This window comes from Callithrix jacchus, chromosome X, assembly GCF_049354715.1.
Source record: "Callithrix jacchus isolate 240 chromosome X, calJac240_pri, whole genome shotgun sequence".
NCBI lineage: Eukaryota > Metazoa > Chordata > Mammalia > Primates > Cebidae > Callithrix > Callithrix jacchus.
This window is the reverse complement of record NC_133524.1, coordinates 7,407,283-7,432,987: the sequence shown is the minus strand read 5'-3', so window position 1 is coordinate 7,432,987 and position 25,705 is coordinate 7,407,283. Positions and strand designations below refer to the sequence as shown.

The 25,705-nt window shown below is 38.5% G+C and overlaps 1 protein-coding gene and 1 pseudogene across 2 annotated transcripts in view; one reads left to right on the top strand and one right to left on the bottom strand.

Moving 5' to 3' along the window:
- STS (steroid sulfatase) overlaps positions 1-25,705 on the bottom strand; it is a 247,148-nt gene that overhangs the window by 1,414 nt on the left and 220,029 nt on the right. The window contains exon 11 of the mRNA XM_054251450.2: positions 3,170-3,289. Within this exon, the coding sequence (XP_054107425.2) occupies positions 3,170-3,289 (120 nt within the window). The remainder of the gene's footprint in view (positions 1-3,169; positions 3,290-25,705) is intronic.
- LOC100414982 (ARL14 effector protein pseudogene) lies at positions 4,168-5,073 on the top strand (annotated as a pseudogene). The gene has a single exon (XR_008479003.2). The product of XR_008479003.2 is annotated as an ARL14 effector protein pseudogene (transcript).

Genomic DNA, 25,705 nt, shown 5'->3' with positions numbered 1-25,705 from the left:
GAAGCTGCTGACCAGATAACCAGGTTTAGCTCAAAGTGGAGAGAAGTAGTGATTTGATTATCCATCTGTGGTGGGAACCTCTAGGGTGGCTCCCAGGATTTTCACCCTTTAGTATCCATGCCTTTGTGTCGTTTTCTCCTTGGAATGTAGGCAGGACCTATGACCGTCTAACCTATAGAATATGGCAAAGAAGATGGGATGTTACTCCCATGGTTATGTTTCATGGCAAAGGTAAAGAGATTTTGCAGATATAATTGAGATTCTCATAATCAAAATGGATATTATCTTGGACAAACCTGATAGTCAGGTACGCCTAATTTTTTCTTTTTCTTCTTTTTTTTTTTTTTGTGACAGAGTCTTGCTCTGCTGCCCAGGCTGGAGTGCAGTTGCACAATTTTGGCTCACTGCAACCCCCACCTCCAGCATTCAAGCTATTTTCCTGCCTCAGCCTTCCAAGAAGCTGGGATTACAGGTGCACGCCACCATGCCCAGCTAATGTTTGTATTTTTAGCAGAGACAGGGTTTCACCATATTGGCCAGGCTGATCTCAAACTCCTGACCTCAGGTGATCCACCCTATTTTATTCTACTTTATTTATCTTGGAGACAGGGTGTCACTCTGTTCCCAAGGCTGGAGTGCAGTGACACAATCACGGCTCATTGCAGCCTTGACTTCCTGGGCTCAAGTGATCCTCCTGCCTCAGCCTCCTAAAACTCTGGGATTACAGGCATGAGCCACCACATCTGGCTTAGGTGCACCTTTAAAGGAAGACCTGGCCAGGCATGGTGGCTCATATCTTTAATCCCAGCACCTTTGGAGGTAGAGGCAGGTGGGTGGATTGCTTGAGCCTAGGAGTTTGCATCCAGCCTGGGCAACAAGACAAAACCCCATCTCTACAAAAAATATAAAAATCATCTGGGTTTGGTGGCGCACATCTGTGGTCCCAGCTATTCAGGAGGCTGAGGCAGGAGGATCACTTGAGCCCAGGAAGTCAAGGCTGCAATGAGCTGTGATTGTGTCACTGCACTCCAGCCTTGGGAACAGAGTGACACCCTGCCTCCAAGATAAATAAAGTAGAATAAAATAGGTCCTAGAACTACCCCAAAGTGAGAATCTCCAAGCAGCAGAATATTCTCTTTGTCTCTCCCTCCTCCTCTCTCTCTCTCTCTCTCTGTCTCTCTCTCTCTCTCTCTCTCTCTCTTGCTCTCTTCTCAGTTTCTGGCTTTGAAGGAGCAAATTGCCATGAATTTTGCAGTCACAAAAAAATGATTTTTGCTAAAAACTCAATGGAGCTTGAAAGCAGATTCTTTCCCAGCCAAGTCTTCAGATAAAAGCAGAGCTTAATGACACCTTGATTGAAGCCTTGAGGTATCTGGAGCACACGACCTAGTTAAGTTGCACCCAGATTCCTGACCCCGGGAAATGGTGAGAAAAATGGGTGTTGATTTAAGCTGCTAAATTTGTGGTTATCTATTGTGCAACAAAAGATTATGAATATACCACCCATCCCCACTACTCCTTCACAAACACTCTTTCCTAAGGAAACAGAGGCTTTGAAATCCACCTTTGCACGCTACATATTAAAAGACATTAACCGATAATCAAGTTCAGCAGCTAAAACCGGGCTGATACATAGATTGATAAAGAATAAAAAGATTTGTCTTTGCTGTGTTAATGACAAGATAAAATGTGTAAATCCTACCTCTTCTTCTAAATATTAATACAGAGCATTTATTAGGCTTCTCGACCAAGAACTAAGGAGAGTGTTACAGTTTTGAGTACCTTGATTATTAAGGCTACATTTATAGTATGTCTGTTGATGGAAACCAAAATCCATTCAACACCATGAATATAGGTGGAATTCTTTCACATACAACATGAAGGGCTAACCAAGCCTCTCGTTACCCACATAAACATCTAATATTTTCTGCATTTTACTCCTGATAAAATCTCTTATAGAACTTAAGGTGACCTTTTAAATATGGAGTCTATGTTTTATCTTTATATTCCATCTTATGCTTAAATACAACTGGAGACTATCAAAGCTGCAGTCTCTAAGGCATTTCTCTCCATTGGTGAAGCCTCAATAGATATTGCACAAAATAGTATTAAATACACACAAAAGCCATGTGCAGTGCTCTTGGGGTGGATAGCTGGTTCTATTGATGCCCGCTTGCATTTGACACTCTATTTTCTATATTTCAAGAGGTTTTCTCCGATGCTATCACTAGGTTTTTAATATATTTGACTTTGAGGGAAAGGCAGATGTTTCCAGAAATGAGTTTAATGGGGAAATAAATTCAGAGTGTACTATTGTGTTCTGAAACTGCCCTGGGAGACTCACTGCATCAGAGATAGTCTCCTGTCAATGAACTAGGGCTACATATTTGAGTTCTCTGTAAAGACACATTTTAGCAGGTTCTTCCACGGGCCAACAAACCCAAAGTATTTCAAAGGAGATCCCTGAATTGAGCTTCAGTTTAGATCCAGAAGGCAGCACTGCTACTCACTTGTCCCCTACGCTATGATGACTGACTTTTCCATAGTCATTCTAGCACCCAAACTGATATGTAATATCATGGGCTATTATGAAATGATCAGAAGAAAATTTTTATTTCCAGCAGATGGGCTGCAATCAATGATAATCCTCTATGATGAACTTCAATACAGTGACGGTCATAGTGGTGTTGTAAAACCAGGGAAATAATGTGCTGGGATTTCCCTGCAGTTGCTGGGAAAAAACAAACAATTTCTTCTATTTCATTTGTATAAAATTTTAAAGTGAGAAATATTGAACCAAATAGTAAACCTAAATACAGAAGTAGTGTATTTGCTATACTTATATGGCCAGACATACAACTTACTATCATAAATTGGAATTAATGGTAAATTTTGAATGTAAACCATCTATACAAGTAAAAAAGATTTATAGTCAAAAGACTTATTACTATACATATGGCATCAAGACTCTTACTATGCATTTGATATGTGTTCATCTAAAGTGAGGGTTGCTAGGTTAGGTATGGTGGCTGACACCTGTAATCCCAGCACTCTGGGAGGCGAAGCCAGGAGGATTGCTTCAGGACAGGAGTAATCAGCCTGAGCAACATAGTGAGACCTCCATCTCTACGGAAAATAGAAAAAAGTAGCTAGGTGTCATGGTGCATACCTGTGGTCCCAGCTGCTTGGGAGGCAGATGTAGGAGGATCACTTGAGCCCAGGAGTTGAAGGCTGCAGTGGGCCATGATTGCACCACTGTACTCCAGTGACTGACAGAGAGAGACCATGTCTAGTAAAAAAAAAGAAAAAAGAAAAAAAAAACAAATAATAAAGTGAGGAATTGCTAACTATGCTTATGTTCAAAACCATACTTGGCCGGGTGTGGTGGCTCATGCCTCTAATCCCAGTACTTTGGGATGCCAAATCAGGCAGATCGCTTTAGGTCAGGAGTTTGTGACCAGCCTGGCCAACATGGTGAAACTGCATCTCTACTAAAAATACAAAACAATTATCCGAGCATGGAGATGGTCACTTGTAATCCCAGCTACTCAGGAGGCTGAGACAAGAGAATTGCTTGCACCTAGGAGGTGGAGGTTGCAGTGAGCAGAGATCATACCATTGTACTCCAGCCTGAGTGATAGAGTGAAACTCAACAAACAAACAAACAAAAAACCATACTTACAGAGCATAAAGCTGTTGTGTAACCTTAAAACACAGCTCAGTAAAATGATTCTGTGGCCAGACCTCAACATTTACTGGTGCTTTTATATTACAAAGTCTTTTAAAGTTTTGGTTAAGTTATAATTATATATATTTATTGAGTATAATGTGATGTTTTGATATATGTACATAATATGGAATAATTAAAGCAAGTGTGTTAACCTATCCATCACCACAAATACTTATTTTTTTTGTGTGGTGAGACCATATGACATTTACTCTCTTAGCATTTTGAAATATACAACACATTATTGTTAACTATAGTCACCCTGCTATGCAACAGATCTCATACACTTATCTGCACAAAGCTGTTTCAAGTGGCACATTTTATCCTGAAAGGCTGGCATTCACAAATCCGCACTCTGTGAATGGTTCAGGAATTCATCACCTCAGAAGTGTGTCTCCCTACAAGGCATACTAGGAAAAGGATGTTCTAAAGAGAAACAAGGCGGATCCTGCCCCGCCGGGCGGAGGACAGCTCAAGCTAAGGGTGATCAGCCCATGACCTAGACCTCTAGACAAAATAAAGCAGGGAAAATTTGCTAGAATCAAGAATGATGGATCCATGCTCAGTTGGAGTCCAGCTTCATACTACAAATGAGTGCCATAAAACATACTATACTCATCACACAGGTTTTAAGACTTTGCAAGAATTGTCATCAAATGATATGCTTTTACTTCAACTTAGAACTGGAATGACACTTTCTGGGAACAATACTATTTGCTTTCATCATGTAAAAATTTACATTGACAGATTTGAGGATTTACAGTAGTCATGTTGTGACCCATTTAACAAACAAACAAACAAAAACTAGTAAAAAAGAATTTGCATGTAATTGACTTAGATGATGCCACTTTTCTGAGTGCAAAATTCGGAAGACAGCTTGTACCTGGTTGGAAGCTTTGTCCAAAATGCAAATAGACAATCAACGGAAGTGTAGATGTTGATACTGAAGACTGCCAGAGAAGGAAACCTGAGTCAGATGGAAGAACTGCGAAAGCTTTGTGGTCGTTACAATTTACAAATCCAGGAAGGCAAACTGAATTTGCTCCAGAAACTGGTAAAAGAGAAAGAAGGCTTACAAAAAATGCAAGTGCTAGTTCAGACAGACAGGTGATACCATTGAAGAGTAAGGTCTATGATAGCCAGGGGCTCCTCATTTTTAGTGGGATGGACCTCTGTGACTGCCTTGATGAAGATTGCTTAGGATGTTTCTATGCTTGTTCTGCCTGTGGTTCTACCAAATGTGGAGCTGAATGCTGCTGTGACCGCAAGTGGCTGTATGAGCAAATTGAAATTGAAGGAGGAGAAATAATTCATAATAAACATGCTGGATAATCTGTGGTATCAAACTATGGGGTCTTTGAAGGCCTTTATTTCTAAAATTCTATTACTCTTAGATACATTTTAAGCTTGATTGTCAAATGACAGAGATTTGAAACCACCTCAATGGTTCCCATGGGCACAAATTTCAATGACCTAGATTTAAACACCACCAGTTTTCTTACCAGGAAGGAAAGGAAACTGGTGGTGTTTAAACTAAGTTAAAATTTTAGTTAGCACAGTATAACTATGAGTAATTACATGAGGTACAAACTTCTCTGCTAGTTCTTCAGTCTACAGATCACTATGTAAATAACACATATGCTTCATGATCAATGACCAGTCATGTTACTTCTTTCAAATTCTTCCAGTGCTTGGTCCCTGTGCATCTGTTACTCACTTCACTCACAGTAGAGCACGTAGTTATGCTGTCTCTTTGTCATCCACTTGAAATTTTATAGAAGGGGATGATCAGCCAACAAAGATCAAAGTGCAGAAAAGCAATGAAAAATGGTAACACTGGAAGTGAAATTTGAATCAAACATAAATGGATTTGTAGAAGCCACTGATCATGAGAATGTCGTTCTTGCTACTATGCATTCATAGGAGCTTAGTGAAAGCAAACTTATCAATACATGTAAGAAAAGTGGTTGCAATAAAGATAAACGTGTCCCGGCGCAGTGGCTCACACCTATAATCCATGAGCCAAGGATTACAGGTGGGCCACATAATTGGGAGGCTGAGGTGGGCAAATCACAAGGTCAGGAGTTGGAGACCAGCCTGGCCAACATGGTGAAACTCCATCTATACTAAAAGTACAAAAAATTAGCTTGGCATAGTGGCAAATGCCTGTAATCCTAGCTACTTGGGAGGCTGAGGCAGGAGATTCGCTTGAACCTAGGAGGCTGAGGTTGCAGTGAGTCAAGATTGCGTCACTGCACTCCAGCCTGGACAACAGGAAAAAAAAATATGTCCCAGAGGAAGGGAAAAATGCATTAAAGAACATTTAATGTAAATACAGAAATATTTCAAAAGCACAAGCAATAAAAGGGGGGAAGCTGATCCAAACTTAAAAAAGGTGGTATGACAGTTTGCCATGAATAGACAAGATGCTTCCTCAGTACCATAAGTTACTTGGCAGAAGAAAAGGCAAGCCCTATTCAAACTACTTAGTTTCTACAATGAAATAAAACAGTTTAATTCTATTTCTAATGTTTTAAATTACAGTGTACTACATAAATAGTTTTAAACTTTTTGCATTTTTTGCTACATTTACAAGTGACCTTAAGAGTTTTTAATATTTTAGCAGAATGTTAAAGGTCATGGAACAGCCATTTTCCCCATTGATATTAAGATTGTTTTGCATGGCCATTTTCATGGTCCCACAATAGCATGAAAAATGAGGACTGCTTGTACCTGGGAACAATGCCTGCTTCGGGGAAAACCGATTTGACAGAACTGACTAGTTGAGTGTTAAACTATTTTGGAAATAATCTACATATCTAAGTGCTGAAATATATTTCTCTTCTCCCCACTTATTCAAATAAAAACATGTTAATAATATAAACCTTTCATTGCTTGCACCTCATGCTCCTTGTCAAAATGGTTCTGGGGGACAATAAAAATCTATAAAGCATGAATATACACACTGTACATAAACAGATATTAAAATTTGGGAGGTGCTTGATTAGGATTATAAAAAGACTCCTTAGGGAGTGATGATGAAAAAGATACACACTGGTTAATATAGAGTATAAATAAATTATTTGGAAATTGATTGCATCTTGATGGAATTTGCTTGGATGCTGTTTGGAAGATGGGGAAATGGTATCATCTCTTTGCACTTTTTTAAAGACAGCTGTCATTTTGTCTAAAAGCTTTTTGTCACATAGGACATTGCCACTGAACTAGGTTTTGGGGGTTTTTTCCACCCTAAATACAGTCCTTCAGTTTAATCAGTTGTGCTCTTAGCCATTTGAAAGATTTTATAGCCATTAAAACTCAATTTATACAGCCTGCTTGAATTGACCATTAGAGGGTTTTTGTTTGTTTGTTTGTTTTTAGGTTTCTAAAATGACTGCTTTTAGTTTGAGGGAATAGCATATTCATCTTTGGAATTACATATCACTTTTAAGTTTTGATTGTGCATTCACCTGTTCACTCACCTGTTATCAGAAGTACAGTTAGCTTCCTTGATCTGTGTGATTTGCCTGAGCACTGGCAAAAATACTATTTCAGCTTTATTCACTTAAGTCAGATGCCAGATTTCTTTTCTCTAAGGCAATATTTTGTTATTGAGAATATAAACACTGCAGTTTTATCCAAACATCAGCATCATTAGACGTTCATTGTTTCTACCATCTTTTAGTTTTTCTAAGTATGACATTGCTTAGGCTTTTCATAGGGACAAATTAAACTCTTAGGTTTTTTACTTAAAATAGGAATATTTGTTATGGAATAAGTGACTTTAAAATTGCCATATTGCAGCATTTCTTAGACCTGTTATTTTTCAAAGACATAGTAATAAGTTTTCCAAAGGAAAATATTCTTGAACAATTTTGCCAATATTTGCTCATACCGATTTAGGGAAACAAACTTTTAATGAGCATACAAAATGTGTACAGAGAAAGATGTATCCAATTTACAGTAAAGCTGTAACAAAGCTGTGTTTTGGAAAAATTAAAAAAAAAAAAAGAGAAACAAAGGGCATGTTCAAATTAGGATTATCCATGAAAGGATTGTGTTGCTTTAATTTATTAATTAGAAATGTGTGTAAGGAGGTCATAAACCATGGAAAAAGTCTCAGTGAGAGTCAGGCTCCTGATATCTGGAAGGAAAGCAATTTGCCTCTAGCAGCCACCTTCAAGAAGACACCAGGTGTCTTCTCTGCTGAGGTCATCCCAGTCCTAGACATCCTCACAGGGAGCATGCTTGGGGAAAAGGCACCTATCTTTATTCTCCATGCTTCTTTGGATTTCCCATCAGTGATACTGTCCCCATAAGTTTTACAAAAATAATCAAAGAAAAAGGGAGAGGTAGAAACAAAAATAAAGTAAGCTTGCGGCATATTCAGCATTAATCTCTAGGTTAGTTTGCTCTCTGATCTGCTTCTTCACAGTGGTTTGATATCTATTGTCTGAGTCTAGATTATAGCTCCCGGTTAACTGCTCTATATATAACAACTTAGGCATTGTGAAAAGTTAAGTTTTCCCTTTGAGATACTCTTTCAGGTCCTGCATACCAAAAAAAAACCCGACTGTTGCCAGCAGGTCTAAAGGAACCCACAAATAGCTGACTCACCAAAGAATGAAGTTGCCACATCCTGATTATTTCATCCCCCTTACCCTGACCAATCAATGATCCCAATGTTCCAGCTCCTTGCCCTCTACAATCCCCTTAAAGGTTTCAACCAAGATCTCCTTGGGGATATGAATTTGAAGGTCCCCTCCTATCTTTACACTCAGCACCCTGTGATTATTAAACTCTTTCCCTGCTGCAAACCCTGCTGCTTTGGTGTATTGGTATGTTAATGTGCAATGGGTATATAAAACTGCTGTTCCTATAATGACAGGGCTTGTCATTGCCTAAGCCATGATGAAGTCAGAGACATGGGATCCACTGACATAGCCCACATTGGTCATCCTCCCAGGGAACAGAGCAAGAAGAAAGAAGAAGGTCAATGGAAGCTCTAGAGAAGCAGGAGAATGATTGAGGATCATAAGGACACCTTTACACCTGCATTAGAGAACAATCACATGGCAATGTATAGTCCCTCAAGAGCTGCCAGATTATTCCTCACCATCAATGGAGTTCACAGTACTAGAATTCATGGTTGTAACATAACCATCATGATCAGCACTGGATAGTGCCTATCACTAATACCCACTAACACCAGGCACTGTGCAAATCATTCCTCATGAACCATCTCATTCTGATCCTTCAAACAAGTCAATGAGAGAGGTATTATTCCATCTGCCACGTTTCAGAGATGAGAACAAAGAATCCTAGAGAACAGTTCAAGAAACTTACAACATTGCAAGGACAGCAAAGGAAGGATCTCATATGGAAGTTTAGACAGTCTGAGTCCAAAACCAGAACGTGTATTGCTATTTGGAATAGTAAGCAGGCATTCACATTACTGGGAGTACAGTGGGAGTGAGGGGAGGTCAGGATGCAGAGTGAAAGACTAGCATGAGAACTATATATAACCACTTGAAGAAGATTAACCTAGGCTCTTTTCTAGCTCATGATCATAGCCATTGCTCAACTTTGCTAGTAGACAAGTGAAGGGGAGAGGCCACTGTATGCAGCCTCCAGCTGGGTCTCTCTCCTCCTGTGGTGAGAGTATTAGAGCAAGCAACATAGGGTGTTATTGTTTCCTCTCTACTGCTGGGCACACAACTTCAGCCAAGATGTAGCCTAGTGCATTTGTGAGGCACCCTACCACAGTATCTCACAGACCCTGACCAAAGAGGACATGCTGCCTCCTCTAGCACTAAATTAAGTTATTCTCTATATTCACCCTGATTTTTCAACTCTGGGAGCCTTGTTCTCTGCAGCCAAACAGAACTCCTCTGATATGTTAGTACATCCATCAGATACTTTTTGCTTCTCATGGAGACACTCCCTCTTAAATTCACAAACTATAACATTGACAGAAAGACCACACATCACAGGACTGGATAATAAAAATAAAAAGCAAGAGCAATCACATCATACATTCAAAGATGGTTGGATGCAAGATTAAAAACCACATTCCACTGTTGTTCTATCTCATCACAAAATGTCATTGTGATTTGTTAAACTCTACTCTTGTCCTCTGTACTGCTTTGCCCAAAACAGCTTTGCCTTTCTAGTTCTCCCTTACTAACAGATCAGCTCAAACTTCATCCTGCTATTGTAAATTATACCAATCCAGCACTTTATTTTCCACTAGGCCTTTCTAGAACTGAATATTTTATCAGATTTACTTCCTGGACACTTTCTTGCCCATAAGTTCTTAGCACTCATACTAGGATATTATCCAACATAAATACCCTCACCCCAATTCTGCCTTCCACCTTGCTGTTTCCATGAAACTCCTCACAACAATCTAGGGCCCTTATAGGCACTTAATATACCTTGAAGAACATTTCTTCCTAATGCCTTTCTTTTCATGTTGGATCTCTGAGTTGCACTTGATATTACTCTATGTTGTCCTAATTAGTCCTTCTCTTGTCATTATTCAATCAAAGAATGTATGACATTTTTAGAACTGTTATCTTGGAAAGTTCAGGTCTGAGACCAGTTGCAGGAGCTCACACCCAGAAACTGAGTACTTTGGAAGACCATGTGGGAGGACTTCTTGACCCAAAAGTTCAAGACCAGCCTGGGCAACATGGTGAAACCCCATCTCTACAAAAAAGTACATTTAAAAATTAGCTGTATGTGATGCTATGCACTTGTACTTACAGCTAATTAGGAGGCTGAGGTGGGACAATTACGTGAGCCCAGGAGTTTGAGGCTGCCATGAGCTGTGATCACGCCACTGCCCTCTAGCCTGAGTGACAGAGTGGAATCTTGTCTCAAAAAGAAAAATAAAAGGAAGTTCAGGTTTGAGGTCTTTAAGTCTTTAATTCTAAATCATCCTGATAGAACATGTGAGCATATGAAAACGAGGTGAATTCATTTCATCATGTGAATACCTGCTGATGTTTTAAAAATAGTCACTTGTTTCCTACCTTGATTGTCTTTGTGGACAATTACAAAAAGTGAAATAATACAAATGTTAACAGTTATAAAAACTCACATAAGGCTGAACAAAATTTATTTGTGGGCTTGGGAAATAGGAATTCTGTTAGATCAAAACTCAGTCATCTTTTTTGGGCTTTAAAGAGAATTAAAGATAAGACTGTCTGGATTTTAGGGTTTGATTTATGCCCCATGATCAAGCAGGTTGAACCTCAGTCATTGTGTGTCTACTATTTCTATTCTATCAGAAGTCCTGGTTTCAAATCAAGAATTGACTTGATTTGAAAGGTGCATATACACCTTTTTGTATATGCAGGTTCACGCAGGGTTGAAGTTAAGGGGAAAGAAATCCCAACAACTTTACGTTAAATTTGGAACACAGTTGGAGCTCCTCATTTCATAGAAATCTAAAGAACCTGTGATGTTTTCAGGGTCAACCTCCCGAAAAACTGAACTGTGTATGTATCACTTTTAAAAGGGAAAAAAAAAGTAAAAGAAAAAACCTACAGTATATAATACATGTTTTCTGGTGAACTCTTGAAGGTTATCCATTTGATAGTGGGTTTTTATCCAACTCAGAAAATGTCATAATTATTGATGATGATCTAACACAGTCATTTTTCATCATGGACATTGCAGAAAGATAAGAAAATACATGCTGTGGTCAAACATGGCTTATATAAAAAAAGAAAATACATGCTGTCTTGTGAGCTAATGTCTTTTATGTTTCTGTAGAAAGAACTCATCAGTTTCTCTGGGAAAAGACAAAGAGAAAGGTTGGCAAGGCAAAGGTTAACAGACTCAATGTGAAAAAGTGGTGCGTTTTAGACTGCTTCCTCCCATGGATTTTGAAAACTCACAGAGAGGCTTTTCTGACATCCATACTTCTTGGAAAAAAATATAAAGTGCACCTCAGTATTTTCCCAGAATGAAGATGAATCTTCCTTGTGGTGAATCTTCCTTGGAATATGTGAGCTGATGATTTTGTCCTTAGAATGCGAAAAGCATTTAAATCCTTTTACTTGGGTGCTGTAGTAATGGGAGGCACAAGGTCAAGTGAAGGTTCAATTCAAAGGGTGAGGCTATCTTCAACATTTTAAATACCTTAAACACCACTCTGCTAGGTTTCTCAGGTATGCCCATGTGAATCAGTACACAGCTTTTAGTGCTCTTGAGCTACCAAGGGTGTTTATTTATTTTTATTTTTATTATATATATATATTATTGCACTTTATATATATATACTATTGCACTTTAGGTTCTGGGGTACATGTGCAGAACATGCAGGATTGTTGCATAGGTACATACATGGCAATGTGGTTTGCTGCCTCCATCCCCCTATCACCTATAACTGGCATTTCTCTCCATGTTATCTCTCCCCAACCTCCCTACCCCTGCTGTCCCTCCACATTCCACCACAAAGACCCCAGTGTGTGATTCTCCCCTCCCTGTGTCCATGTGTTCTCATTGTTCAATACCTGCCTATGAGTGAGAACATGCGGCGTTTGATTTTCTGTTCTTGTGTCAGTTTGTTGAGAATGATGGTTTCCAGATTGATCCATGTCCCTACAAAGGATACGAACTCATCGTTTTTTATGTCTGCATAGAATTCCATGGTGTATATGTGCCACATTTGCCTTGTCCAGTCTATCTTCAATGGGCATTTGGGTTGGTTCCTGGTCTTTGCTATTGTAAACAGTGCCGCAATGAACATACGTGTGCATGTGTCTTTATAATAGAACAATTTATAATCCTTTGGGTATATACCCAGTAATGTTTATTATGCTGAGTGAAGACACTCGGAAAAGGAAAAAAAAAGAATTTGAGAAGACAGTGTGTGCTCCTCTAGGAGGTTAGCTCGCTGTGTCAGTTTCCTCTTGCTGCTGTAAGGAATTATCACAAACTTGGGCTTGAAGCAACACACACATGCATTGCTTACTGTTCTTGCAGTAGTAAGTCTGAAATGGGTTTCAAAGACCTACAACTTCCTCTTTCAATTATAGGCACGCTTGTGACTATATTAAGCCTGCCTGAATAATTCAAGATCATCTTTACTTCTCGAGTTCCTTGAATTCATCACATCTGCAGAGTCACAGTCCCTTTGGTCATGTAAGTAAAATATTCAAAGATTCTAGGTATTAAACATGAACATCTTCAGGGTGGGTGGAGGAGTTATTCTGCCCACCACACTTGGGTTAACGGGAATTTCCAAACTTTTCATCTAAGATTTTGAGAGGACACTTTATGCACTTGGATAATACAGTGAATTTCCACTTGCCATGGGCTGGCCTTCTATTTGCAATTCTTCTCTTTGTGAATTTCCAACTATTATTTGCTTCCATTGTTCTCTTTCCCTTTCATGATTCCTGGCTTTTTGATCCCCATACTGAGGGTCAAATCTTCTCTTTTCCACTAACCTTTTATCATCATATCTTAAGTTATATTTTTCTCCAAACATTCCCTTTTAATATATTATAACTGTCTTTAATTGCTGCCATTTCATTGCAAGGCAGATTTTTATGATCAGACTTGAGGATATTAGCCCTATTGGGGTCAACTTTTCATTCCCATCCCTCTGAGCCAAGCTGATTACACATGAGAGTTTCTCATTCATTCATTCACTCACTCAACAAATATTTATTGAGTAAACATCATGTGCCAGACATTGTTCTGTTTTTGGTGCCCAAAGAAGTGGATGCATTAGTGAATGAATAAGTGCATTAATTACCTAATATTCTAATAGAAGTGAGTTGCCAGCATAAAGTCTTCTTGGCTTAATTTGGAACCCTCTCTCTAGAACAGTTTATTATTTGAAAGAAATTAATCCTATGAATGTCCTAATCTGAAAATGAGAAAAACAACTGCTTCTACCACTAGGAAAAGATTATATAGTCTATGTTAATTGCTAACTATGTAGCTCATCACAGGTGTTTAAGGAATGTTAGACATCATTATCATTTTTATATTCTTATTATTCACAAGAACAGGTCAGAAGAGAAATTTGTTAGAGTCATGACGGTTTGTTTCACCAAAAATATGTAAGCTGCATGCCATGTGGGGAATCCATTTTTTTTGGCAATTCTCTGGAATAACAGCAAAGTAATGTCAATATACTATATAATATATATATGTAAACACACACACACAAATGCACACATGTTGTATATGTATAAACAGCTTCCCCATTATAAGAAATATTTTTTTCTCTTATCAGCAGTTGGATTTATTTATTTCATTTGTCAAACTCTTACTCAACAGAAATTCCATGGAGAATTGTGCTTATTTTTTAACTGCCTGCCCAAAGCCTTTGGGAAAATGTGAGCAAACAAATTCCCAATTGGCTTGCAGCACATTTATTGTATTTGTAAACATGTTGATTTTTTCCAGACTATGAGAGGGCCTGGAAAAAAAAATGCCTCTATTTTTAACTGAGAAATCAAATTGTACTTCCATTAAGATGCAGACTTTTCATAGATAATTCCAATAGATGTTGCAGACTCTCGGTATGCTCAAGATAATAGAAGGATTAAATACAATGAAATTATATGTGAGAAATATAAAATACAGGAAAAATAATGTCTTGATCTATTCTTCAACTCCTATGGCTTTCTTTCCCCACACTGCTTCCTTTTCTTCCTTCCTCCTTATTTCTTATCAGCAAAAGATAGAACCCCTATTCACAACACGTAGTTTCTCTCTTCCTAGGCTTTGTTGACACACTCACACTCATGTTTGAGGAATTTTCTCAATATCATGCCTTCTCACATTATTTTAGAAAGGCTTCTGGATTCCCACTATGGGAAAATAAAAAGCCAAAACAGTCAAATGCTTGAAATTGATTAGCACAACCAGATGTACTTTTTCATTTCATTTCTCTCCCTACTATTCATGTCACTTTGGAGGCTACAAAATGTAGATTCCTATGTGCATAACATGCATAGTGAGCCAAAAACAAAAGTAGAAATCTCTTTTTTAGTTAATTTTTTAATTGATGAACAGGCTTGAGATTATCTGAAGTTGGAGGAGATTATATAGGGAGTAGGACAAGGGGATGAAGGGTCCCATAGTAAAGAAATCTTAGCCGCATTATAGAGCTATAGTTTTCCATGTCTGAATTGCTATCCACGAAGAAGAGGCCCCCACCTAAGAGACTACAAGTAGCTTCCTTACTTCCTATCTCCTACTAAGAAGTTATGCTTAAGAAAAATCTAGGTTGACTAAGATTGCCTTTGTCCTGGAACTTATTTTATATTAAAAATATCCTCTGGCTCGGACTTTTCTCCTTCCACAGCACCTAGCACTTCCTCACATGAGAAGTGCAGCAAATTTAGGAGTTTATAGAGTAGCCATAAGGATCTCATGCACATTTACACTGATACAAATCAAAAAACAAGTTACAGACAGCATGCATAGCTATAACATAAAGGTTTATTAGCAACTTCATGGACTGAGAGGATTAAAGTGAATGAAAATGGAGGGGATTAGAAAATGCCCTCACACTTTACAGTCGACCTTTATCATATTGGTTGTTATAGCAGATGGATTTATGAAGTCTATCAAATGGCATATTTTTCATGAGCCACGTATAACATTTCAATAGAGAATGTTGAAAAACAAGATAGGTCCTGACATCTGAGAGGCTCAGAATATCAAGACTGGAACTCAGCAATGTTGACTTTTGCAACAAAACGTGTCTGGTTGTGATTGCAGATGTTCTTTGGCTTCTGGTTGAATCTAGAATGCCTTGAAGCATGCAAAACAATGAGGAAATGAAATTAGAAAATGTGTTTCAAAGCTAACTAGTAATTACGTCTCAGTGGATTGGGCTGAGGCAAAAGCTTAGGGTTGGGTATACAGTAGTTGAATCAGTTTGGTTCCCAGTAAACAATATCAGATAAAAAATACCTCTTTAAAAAAATAATAAATTAAAAATATGTCTTTAAGCTATTTATCTCTGTCTCTCTGTCTCTCTCTCTCTCTCTTTTTGTCTCCTCCTGCTCTTTTCTCCTCTTTCTATACCCTCAAGCATTTCTCTTTGGGTCTTTCTCTTTACCCACTCATTGTATTATACCTTTTGAATTCCAACTCCCAGATCCTACTATGACAAATGCATTTCTTCCCCCTCTGAACAAAGGAAAATTCTACTGGTAGAAATTGCATTTTACTCATGCATATGAGCAAAACTGCCACAGCATTAAAGGACAGAGCAGTAGATGGAGTTTTCCCCACACATGCAAAACTTTTCAATCATGTTACTCTAATCACCACTCCTTGGGCATGTTCACACTATTTTCTCCTTCGTTAATTCTCCAGCCATTAAGCAGTTACAAGTGATGAAGTCAAAAGCCCTTCACTTTGATCACCCAGAGTCATATGAATCAACATGATTTTTCCACTGACCTTGAAAACCATGAATATTAAGGAGACTGATGTTGAAATAAACACTGAAAAAAAACCCAAAAATCATGTGGTTCAATTTGCATGTAAGCCTCTGGATTTCAGCACCTGTACCATGCAAGACACTTTGAATCTAGACATGCAGCTGAGGTCAAGGGTCAAGGGAAGGCTGAGAATAGGTTGTTGCAGGTAAGACTCTAGAAGGAAAGGAAAAATCAGCATTTACTGAGAGTGTCCCATGACCTAGGCACTTTTTCATGCCATATTTATTGCTCCTATGAATTCTGTCATGTAGTCAGGTAAAAATTATTCAGATTTTGTAGGTGAGGAAGGTGAAATTTTAACAGATATATTAATTTCCCCAGGGTCACACAGCTAGTGTATGCCCAACTAGGAATCTGAACCAAAGACTCCAAAGCTCAGTCTCTTTATGCCACTTTTGCTCTCTTATGCATTTTTGGGGTACAAGTACCCTTCCTAAGTCAATATGGGTGAGTCAGTAGACACATGTCTTGGGGCACAATGGCAGTGTTGAAGGGAGGTGAGCATATGAATGTGTGGTGTTATAACATCTATCTTCCCCCCATAACTACGATAACCTGCCTCCTAGTACCAACCCTGCTAAAAGGGCAGAGAACTGAAGTGGGAATATTCTAGCCCAGCAGAAAAGCAGGGACTAGGAGCCAAAGTGAGGATCAAGAAAACAGCAGGATCAGAGCAGAGTGGGGAATGAAGCCCAATTTACAAACAAGCTAGGATTTCCACAGCCCACAGAACCACACTGCTCTTTTCTTTCCTGCAAGAAATTGATGGGTGATATTTGGTGGGGTATATTTCATTCCTCTCCAAGGTTGACAAACCCTGGTCTGGCTAACAACAAGACCCCAAGAGCAAAGGGCTGGAAGGGCCTAGATAAAGACTGGAATTTGGGGTGAGGACTTGAGTACACCATAAGCTATAAAGAGATTCTGCCCATTGTCTTCAAGGACGAGATTGGCTACTTCTGATATTTTATTTATTTATTTATTTACTTACTTATTTATTTATGAGACACAGTCTTGCTCTGTCACCCAGGCTGAACTGGAGTGCAGTGGGTGATCATGGCTCATTGCAACCTCCGGCTCCTGGGCTCAAACTATTCTCCTGCCTAAGCATCCCCAGTAGCTGGGACTATAGGTGTGTGCCACCATGCCTGGCTAACTTTTGTGTTTTTTTTGTAGAGATGAGATCTCACCATGTTGCCCAGGCTGATCTTGAACTTCTGAGCACAAGTGATCCACCCACCTCAGCCTCCCAAAGTGCTGGGATTACAGGCTTGAGCAACCACACCCAGCCTGCAACTTCTTTAGAGTTTACTCATGCTCTCCAGTCATGCCACCCTTAGGGTATTACAGTTTATAATTGCTGCTTTTCCTAATTATAAATATATATATATAACTAACTTATTTTAATAACTAGTAGTAGATGGAAAATCGGCAATTCAATAGAAAATACACATATATTCATATATAAAGCTGATAATAGATCTGAAACAGTAAAGCAAAATATATTTTATTCTCCCTAGTTCATGACACTCTGCCCACCACACCCATTGAACCAGGAGAATTGATTCCTTCAGAAGGAGGTGCACATGGCTAGAATAAAGATCTCATTGTTGCCATTTGGGTTTGCAAAGTGGAAGTGTCTCAATCTTCAGAGATGGTCTAGTTTTGCATGCATGGTACTTACAGCAAAAGAAAAGGCTTTTGAAGTCCATAACATTTTTCTTGATAAATCAAAAGCAAAACCTGGAAGTACAATACTGGCATTTTGCTGTAAGCAATTAAAGAAGCGCAGAAGTTAACCTATAAAGAAAGTCCTCGTGAGATATAAAGGTGAAATAGGTTATCTGATATTGGAAGGGTGAACTAAAGATGAGAAGAGGGAGAGGAAATGCCAGAAGAGTTGAGATGTAGGGTGGGTTAAATTCTTTAAGCTGAGAATCTTGAAGAGAAGGAGAGAGACTCCTAAAGTCTAGGCAAAGGAATCCAAGTAGAGAGTAACAGTGGCATCCCTTGCTTAGGCAAAGAAACATCTCCTGAGAAATACTTCTAGGGGAATCTCCCAAACAGCTACCACTCTGACTCTCCAGTAAATCCTCCACTCACTTGATGTGACAGCCAGTAGTTCTTTCCTGAAAGACAGCTGGAGACAGTGTTTGGCATGCCTTTCTTTTGGATGGGGAGCAAAGTTACTCCATATTGAAAGACTGCAAAGTGGGATGCCCAAAACATGAGACCAATGGAAAGAAGAGTCGAATTCTACGAGCAACAGGACCAGCAAGAGCCAAGGTGGGGATTCCTTTCATTCAGAAAACTGTCCCTGAGCTATGCCAGCTGCAGGTGCTTCAAGCAGGGCAAAAAGAAAGACAAAGAGAGAGAAAAGGCACCTCGCTACACAGGTCATACTCCCACCCCCGCAAACATACAGAGGCTTCTCCTGAACCCAGACACCATTTTGTTATGAGGATGGGAGGCAGCTTTTGAGATGGAGTGGAGGAGGATACTAACCTGATGAAGTTGGAATTCTGAGTTAACTGAATATTTACCCAAAATATAAGATCAGAAGAGACTGTTATCCTGACTAGCAAGTTGAAGTTTGAGGTTTTTGGCCTGTCCCCCATCAGCAGCAGAAATAGAGGCTCTGACAATAACATGAAGCAACACAAATAGTAATGCAAGTTCATTGTTTTTCCACACACCTAAAACACAGTGTGAAGTATTTTGTCATATGTTTATTTGTTGGCCTGGAAGTCTGTGGCTACTGCAACAAGCTTTCCTTTTGCTTTTGGGTGTTTTGTTGTTGTTTTTTGTTTTGTAAATTCATCCAGCAGACTGAATCCTGAGCCAAAGAGAATCACAGAATCATGGCACTTACTCAGATTATTTTTGTGAATTTCCCAGCAGCTGATTTTCATGTAAACACATCTACCAACTTTACACAAATGTTTAGCACCCATTTCTTTAAATCTAGTTGTATACATGTTTGATGGCTCACAGCTGCAATAAGATGTATATGCTGACAGCTCCATGCAAAAACACTTAAAGTATCCAATTAGATTCTAGTTTTTCCAAGAGATCAGGCTGGGTTTTTTAAGTTGGCACATAGGGACATCCTACGCTGGTATGTCCATTGTCACCAGGAAGATTGATGAAAGCTACAGCCTTTCCATGTCATCAGCCATGTGGCTATCCATATAATATGTGAAAAGTGTTAATTACCATGTGTATATCTACATAATCAACTCAGTAATAATATTAATGATAATAACATTCAGATAGAATTACCAACATGCAGATTATATTTTTAAATTAATCTGCATGAGTGCTAATGTGGGAAGAATATGTTAGTTTCAAGATTGTCCCCTTGACAGACAACTTGCTTCTCAGTCTCCTTGGCAATCAACCATTGGAACTTTGGGCACTATAAAGTCTTTTGATTTACATGAGCACACAATAGTGTAGAAGAAGAATCTGATCCTGTCATGTGATGCATTCCAAACTCTGCATGTATAATTTCTGAATGACCATGGAGGTTATCTCAAATGATATTCATAACATGTAGTCCTTAGAAAATATAGGACATTGCTCTAAGCACCTTACATGTAGTAATCATACCTACTAATTCCAAGGTCATTGCCAATTATGTTTTGTGATAACACAGCAATACAGCCTTGCCTATGAATATGGCACTTACATGCCATAAGCTCTCAAAACATTCTGAGATAATTTAGTTGTCCATGGTTGTATTTATATGAGTACAGAATGACAAGGTCAAAAAATTCTAATCAAACAGTTTTGTTCATTTCATATTTATTCAGCATCTATGAAATAATTACTACATGGATCAGCTATATTCTGCCAATTCGTTTGAAGGATTTGCTTCCTCTTTGCCTTAACTACTTTAGCAACACGACTGAACTGACCAACTGTTTTCCCATTAGCAGGTAGATCCTGAATCTCACCTGAGTTACTACACTTCTAAGGAACTTAAGAGCCTGGGATATGAAAAATCCATTGTCATGAAAAGGGTTATCAAAGGACAGATTGGTAAGAAGAAAAAATAAAGCTGGGCTCATTAGGAGGAAAAAGAGCACAATCATTTCCCTAAAATTAGATTACTGAGTTTAACTATTGGACACATTTATTCTAATTAATTTCAATTGGGAAAAACACGTGTAAATGGATGTGTAGACATAAAGTCACGAGACAGCTTGACTGAGATCATTAGACATGATATTCATGTGTAACTATTAGTATAGCTAGTAGATGGTGAATCATTCCTTTTCAACAGTCACTTCTGTTTGTTGGAAGTCATGGTATGGCACTCCTAAAATTAAGTATGCCATTAAGGATTCTAATCAATCTTGACATGGATATGGCTTTTTGTTTTGTTAAGAAAATTAATAATGCATAAAAACCACAGAAAGTAACTAAGACATTCTTGTCTTCCTCTCTTTCAACTCCTCTCAGAATGCTGCACACAAAAAAGGCAAGAGCAGGCCAACAATTTTAAAGCAGGTCTTGGTAATGAATATTCAAGGTAGACTCTCTGGAGGATCACCACATCATAGCACATTTGTCCTGGAACCTGAGATTTGTCACTAATATAGCAAATGAAAGAATTATGATAGTCATGTTAGTAAACCTTACTTTCTCTGAGGGTTCTAGACAAGCAGACTATGAAGAACTATCAACAAGGAAATCAGACGTGGAGGGCCTTTGTCCAGAAAGAGTTTATCATGAAAAAGTGACCATCACAAACCTGAAGCTCAGCCTTAAGACCCCTGAGAGTTAAGGAGATGTTTCAAGGGATTCTCGAGAACGTATCTATTTTTATCATAATACTGAGATGTCACTGGCTTCTTTTTACCTTGCTAACAATTGCACTGATGGTGCACAAGCAACAGGCAAAACCGCTGGCAGGTTAGACCTGATCAAGGCAGTGACCTCATGTGGTACTACTACTTATTCATCACCACCATGCAGTTGCAGTGAAAAAATGCTAGTTTCACACAAAAATTAATTTTCTTAACCATCTCCAGAATCCATGTATTTTTAGTATTCTGCATGATGAGATGGGAAATACACAGAAAGCTCTCCTGCTACACAAAGAAGTTAGATGTTGTCTTGAGGAGAAGAACACATTCCACTATTTCAGTGGTGATGTGAAAAGTAGCTACCATTTACATTTGAGAGAATAATTGACAGTCAATCTTTGGAAATTCAGACTTGGCTATTTGGCAGACATTTTTTGAAACATGAACAAAGTAAGTCTTTCACTTCATGGAAAACAACTGACAGTATTTGCTGTTGAGGATACAATTCAAGATTCCAAGAAAAAAAAATCATAGAAATCTTTCATCTGAATGCCAGGAGCTTGATTAGGGAATAAATTCTTACCTAATCAAATGAGTGGTGCTACCAACAAATGTGAATTTTTTTATCTTGTATAATGAAATGTATGGATATTTATAAGTTGTGCATAACTTAGTGAACCAATATTTTCCAAAATCATACATGGATCAAAGATGTATGCTAAATGTAAGATAAAACAATGGGTTTTAATGTTAGAGAGGACATAACGGTTTTTGATACAGGTTTCAATTACACTTTTTAATGAACCTTTAGGAAACTATCCATGTTGAGTTTTGGTACAGTATTAAACAAGAATATCCACAATTATCTAATTATTTTTTCAAACTGTATCTCTGCAATAGACCAGATTTTCTTCATACACACAAATTAAAACAATATATTGCATGATATTGAGTACATTGGCTGATATGGAGATACAGATTTCTATTATTGAAACCAGACATTGAAAAGGTTTTCAAAAATATAGAATATTCCTTATCTTACAATTTTCTTTTGCTTTAGGAAAATAGTTATTTTAATAAACCTGTTTTTATGTTAAACTGAAATAAGATTATTGTTACTTTTAAATAAATTCATAAACATTAAATTTCTCAGTTTTTTTGTTTGTTTTTGTTTTTTTTTTCTTATTTTTTATTGCATTTTAGGTTTTGGGGTACATGTGCAGAGCATGCAATACAGATGCATAGGTACACACATGGCAGTGTGTTCTGTTTGCTTTCACCCCTTCACCCACATTTGGCGTTTCTCCCCAGGCTATCCCTCCCGACCTCCCCCTCCCACTGGCGAAGGAAATCTAGGCAAAACCATCCAGGACATAGGAGTAGGCAAGGACTTCATGAACAAAACACCAAAAGCATTGGCAACAAAAGCCAAAATAGATAAATGGGACCTAATCAAACTCCACAGCTTTTGCATGGCAAAAGAAACAGTCACTAGAGTGAATCGGCAACCAACAGAATGGGAAAAAATTTTTGCAGTTTACCCATCTGACAAAGGGCTGATATCCAGAATTTACAAAGAACCCAAACAGATTTACAGGAAAAAAACAGAGAAGCCCATTCAAAAGTGGGCAAAGGATATGAACAGACACTTTACGAAAGAAGACATATATGAGGCCAACAATCATATGAAAAAATGCTCATCGTCACTGGTCATCAGAGAGATGCAAATCAAAACCACATTGAGATACCATCTCACGCCAGTTAGAATGGCGATCATTAAAAAATCTGGAGACAACCGATGCTGGAGAGGATGTGGAGAAAAAGGAACACTTTTACACTGTTGGTGGGAGTGTAAATTTCTCAGTTTTAACATCTAATTTGGTAAATATCAATAGATATAACCCACATAAGTAAAATCTCTGTGAGGTCCTCAATAATTTTTCAGATGAAAAAGAAGTCCTAAGACCAAACGACTTAAAAACCACCATTCTAGAAATGTATTCATTTCTGTACACAGGAATATGTTGCACTTTCATATGTTTAGAAGTGGTATATATCAAAAAAAAAAAGAAGTGGGCAGACAGGCTTGTTAACCACTGGGGCATTACTTGATCATTTATATCAAGACTAGTAACTTAAGGCTTGAAGAGGAGCTTTTATAAATAAAGGATTCCACTCATCTTCTCTCTGTCTCCTAAATCACTTTCCTCAAAATATCAGCCCCTCCATCTAATTTCTTGGTCACAATCCCACCAAACTCTATAATCAGCTGCTTTCATGCTCTCTCTCCCTAATGCACATGTTTTTCCATCAACTGAATGATTTAATGTGCTTATGTATTTGTGTCTCTGCATGAATGTGCATGAGAAGCTGACACTCATATGGCTTCCAATGGTTCTGCCTCCTGATAACCCACACCCTGTGTAATCCCTTCCATTCTGTGTGGCTGGCTTAATAATCTGTTTCTAACTAATAGAATATGACAAAGGCAAACTGACACAAGAACAGAAAATGAAACACCGCATATTCTCACTCATAGGTGGGTGATGAAAAATGAGAACACATGGACACAGGGAGGGGAGTACTAAACACTGGGGTCTATTGGGAAAAGAGGAGGGCCAGTGAGAGGGGGAGGTGGGGAGGGGATAGCCTGGGGAGAAATGCCAAATGTGGTTGAAGGGGAGAAAGGAAGCAAAACACACTGCCATGTGTGTACCTATGCAACTGTCTTGCATGTTCTGCTCATGTACCCCAAAACCTAAAATGCAATTTAAAAAAAGAAAAAAAAAGAATATGACAAAGGTGATGGTGTATCACTTTCATCATTAGGTTACAAAACATCTAACTCTTGCCTTGCTTTCAGATCTTCTTGCCATATCAACTTTCACACTTGGTAGATACAATCTGCTATGTTGGAGCTGACCATGTGATAACAAACTAAGAGATACTTCTCCAAAGAGCTGGGAAGGAACGGGATCTGCCAACAGCCACATCAGCTTAGAGGCAACTCCTTCTTCACCCAAACTTTTAGGTAAGACCCAACTCTTGGCTTATACCTTGACTGTAGCTTTGTGGTCCAATCAAGCCACGCCTAGATTCCTAACATAAAGTAACTGTAAAGTAATAAATATGTGCTATTTCAAGCCCCTAAGTTTGTGGCATTTTGTTATATGTCAATAAGAAATTAATACGATGAGTATGTGAGGGGTATTTATTCCTCTATATACATCAGTGTGCCTTGATGTAACACTGATGAAAGTTCACCCATCATGGTTAGCACTACCTGATGTCTTAAAATTGCTTATAATCTAAAGATAACAATGCTTCAGACATAGCAAAAGTTTAATAAACATTCAGCAAATTATTGCAGAACATACTCAGTTTATTTGACAAAAACATATAAAGCACTGTGATATTCTGCACATGAATGTCAAGGTGATTAGGGTGTGTTTTCTGAGTTCATGTAATTTATTATTGATGATGTGAGACATATCTGTTTAAAACTTCCTATAATAAAATACTGCATAACATAATTGTCGGAGGACATTAACTAGTACAAGGTTAGGGTAATATCTTGAAGGACACAACTAAGTGAAAATCACTTTGCAGAGAGCCTGCATTCTGAAAAATCACTGCACTTTTTTGTTTGGCAAAATACCCTTCCCACTTCCCTCCTCAATGTCCACACTTTAATACCTGGAACTTACAAATATGTGAAGTTACATAATTACATTTGCAGATGGATTTAAGGTTACAGAGTTTAAGAGATGAACATAATCCTGAATTATCCTGGTGGACCTAATCTAGTCACATGCACCCTAAAAATTTTTCCAGTTGGAGAAGAAGACATGGTAGAAGGAATAGTCAGAGAGAGATTTCAAGCATGGGAAAGACTCAATGCACTGTTGCTGGTTTGGAAATGCAATGGGCGCCATGACAAGGAACACAGGCAGCCAGAAGGAGCTTAGTATGGCTCCTGAGTGACAGCCAGTCAGGAAAGGGGGACCTGGGTCTGACAGCTGAATCTTCCAACCACAAGAGTAAGCTGGAAAGTGGGCTCTCCTCAGAGTGTCCCAATAAGAGGTCAGGCCACTGACCACCTTGATTCCAGACATCTGAGATTCCAGCAGAGAAACAAGCCAAGCCCACCTCAACTTTTGACACATATAACTGTGAGATAATAAACATGTGATGTTTTAAGCTGCTACATTTGTGGCATTTTGTTATGGCACCGGCAGAAAACTAATACAGACTTCAGTAGGGGGGAAGGAAAAAAAGTCATTCCAGACAGCAGGATCTGCTAACATGAGTGAAGATAGATGGCCACAAACAAAAAGAGGAAATGGCAAGTTATCTGATATGGCTAGAGCTTATTCTTTTTTTTTATTGCATTTTAGGTTTCGGGGTACATGTGAAGAACATGCAAGATTGCTGCTTAAGTACACATATGGCAGTGTGATTTGCTGCCTTCCTCCCCATCACCTATATCTGGCATTTCTACTCATGCTATCTCTCCCCAATTCCCCACCCTCTAGCTTAAGGATTTACAGAGAGAAGAGCCAATGGAGATGGAAAAGATAAGGTTGGAGAATAGGTGTCAACAAATATAGCTCTTGCATTTGTCGGTAGAATAGATTAGCATAAGCAGGAAGCTGTAGGAAGAATGATCAATCAGA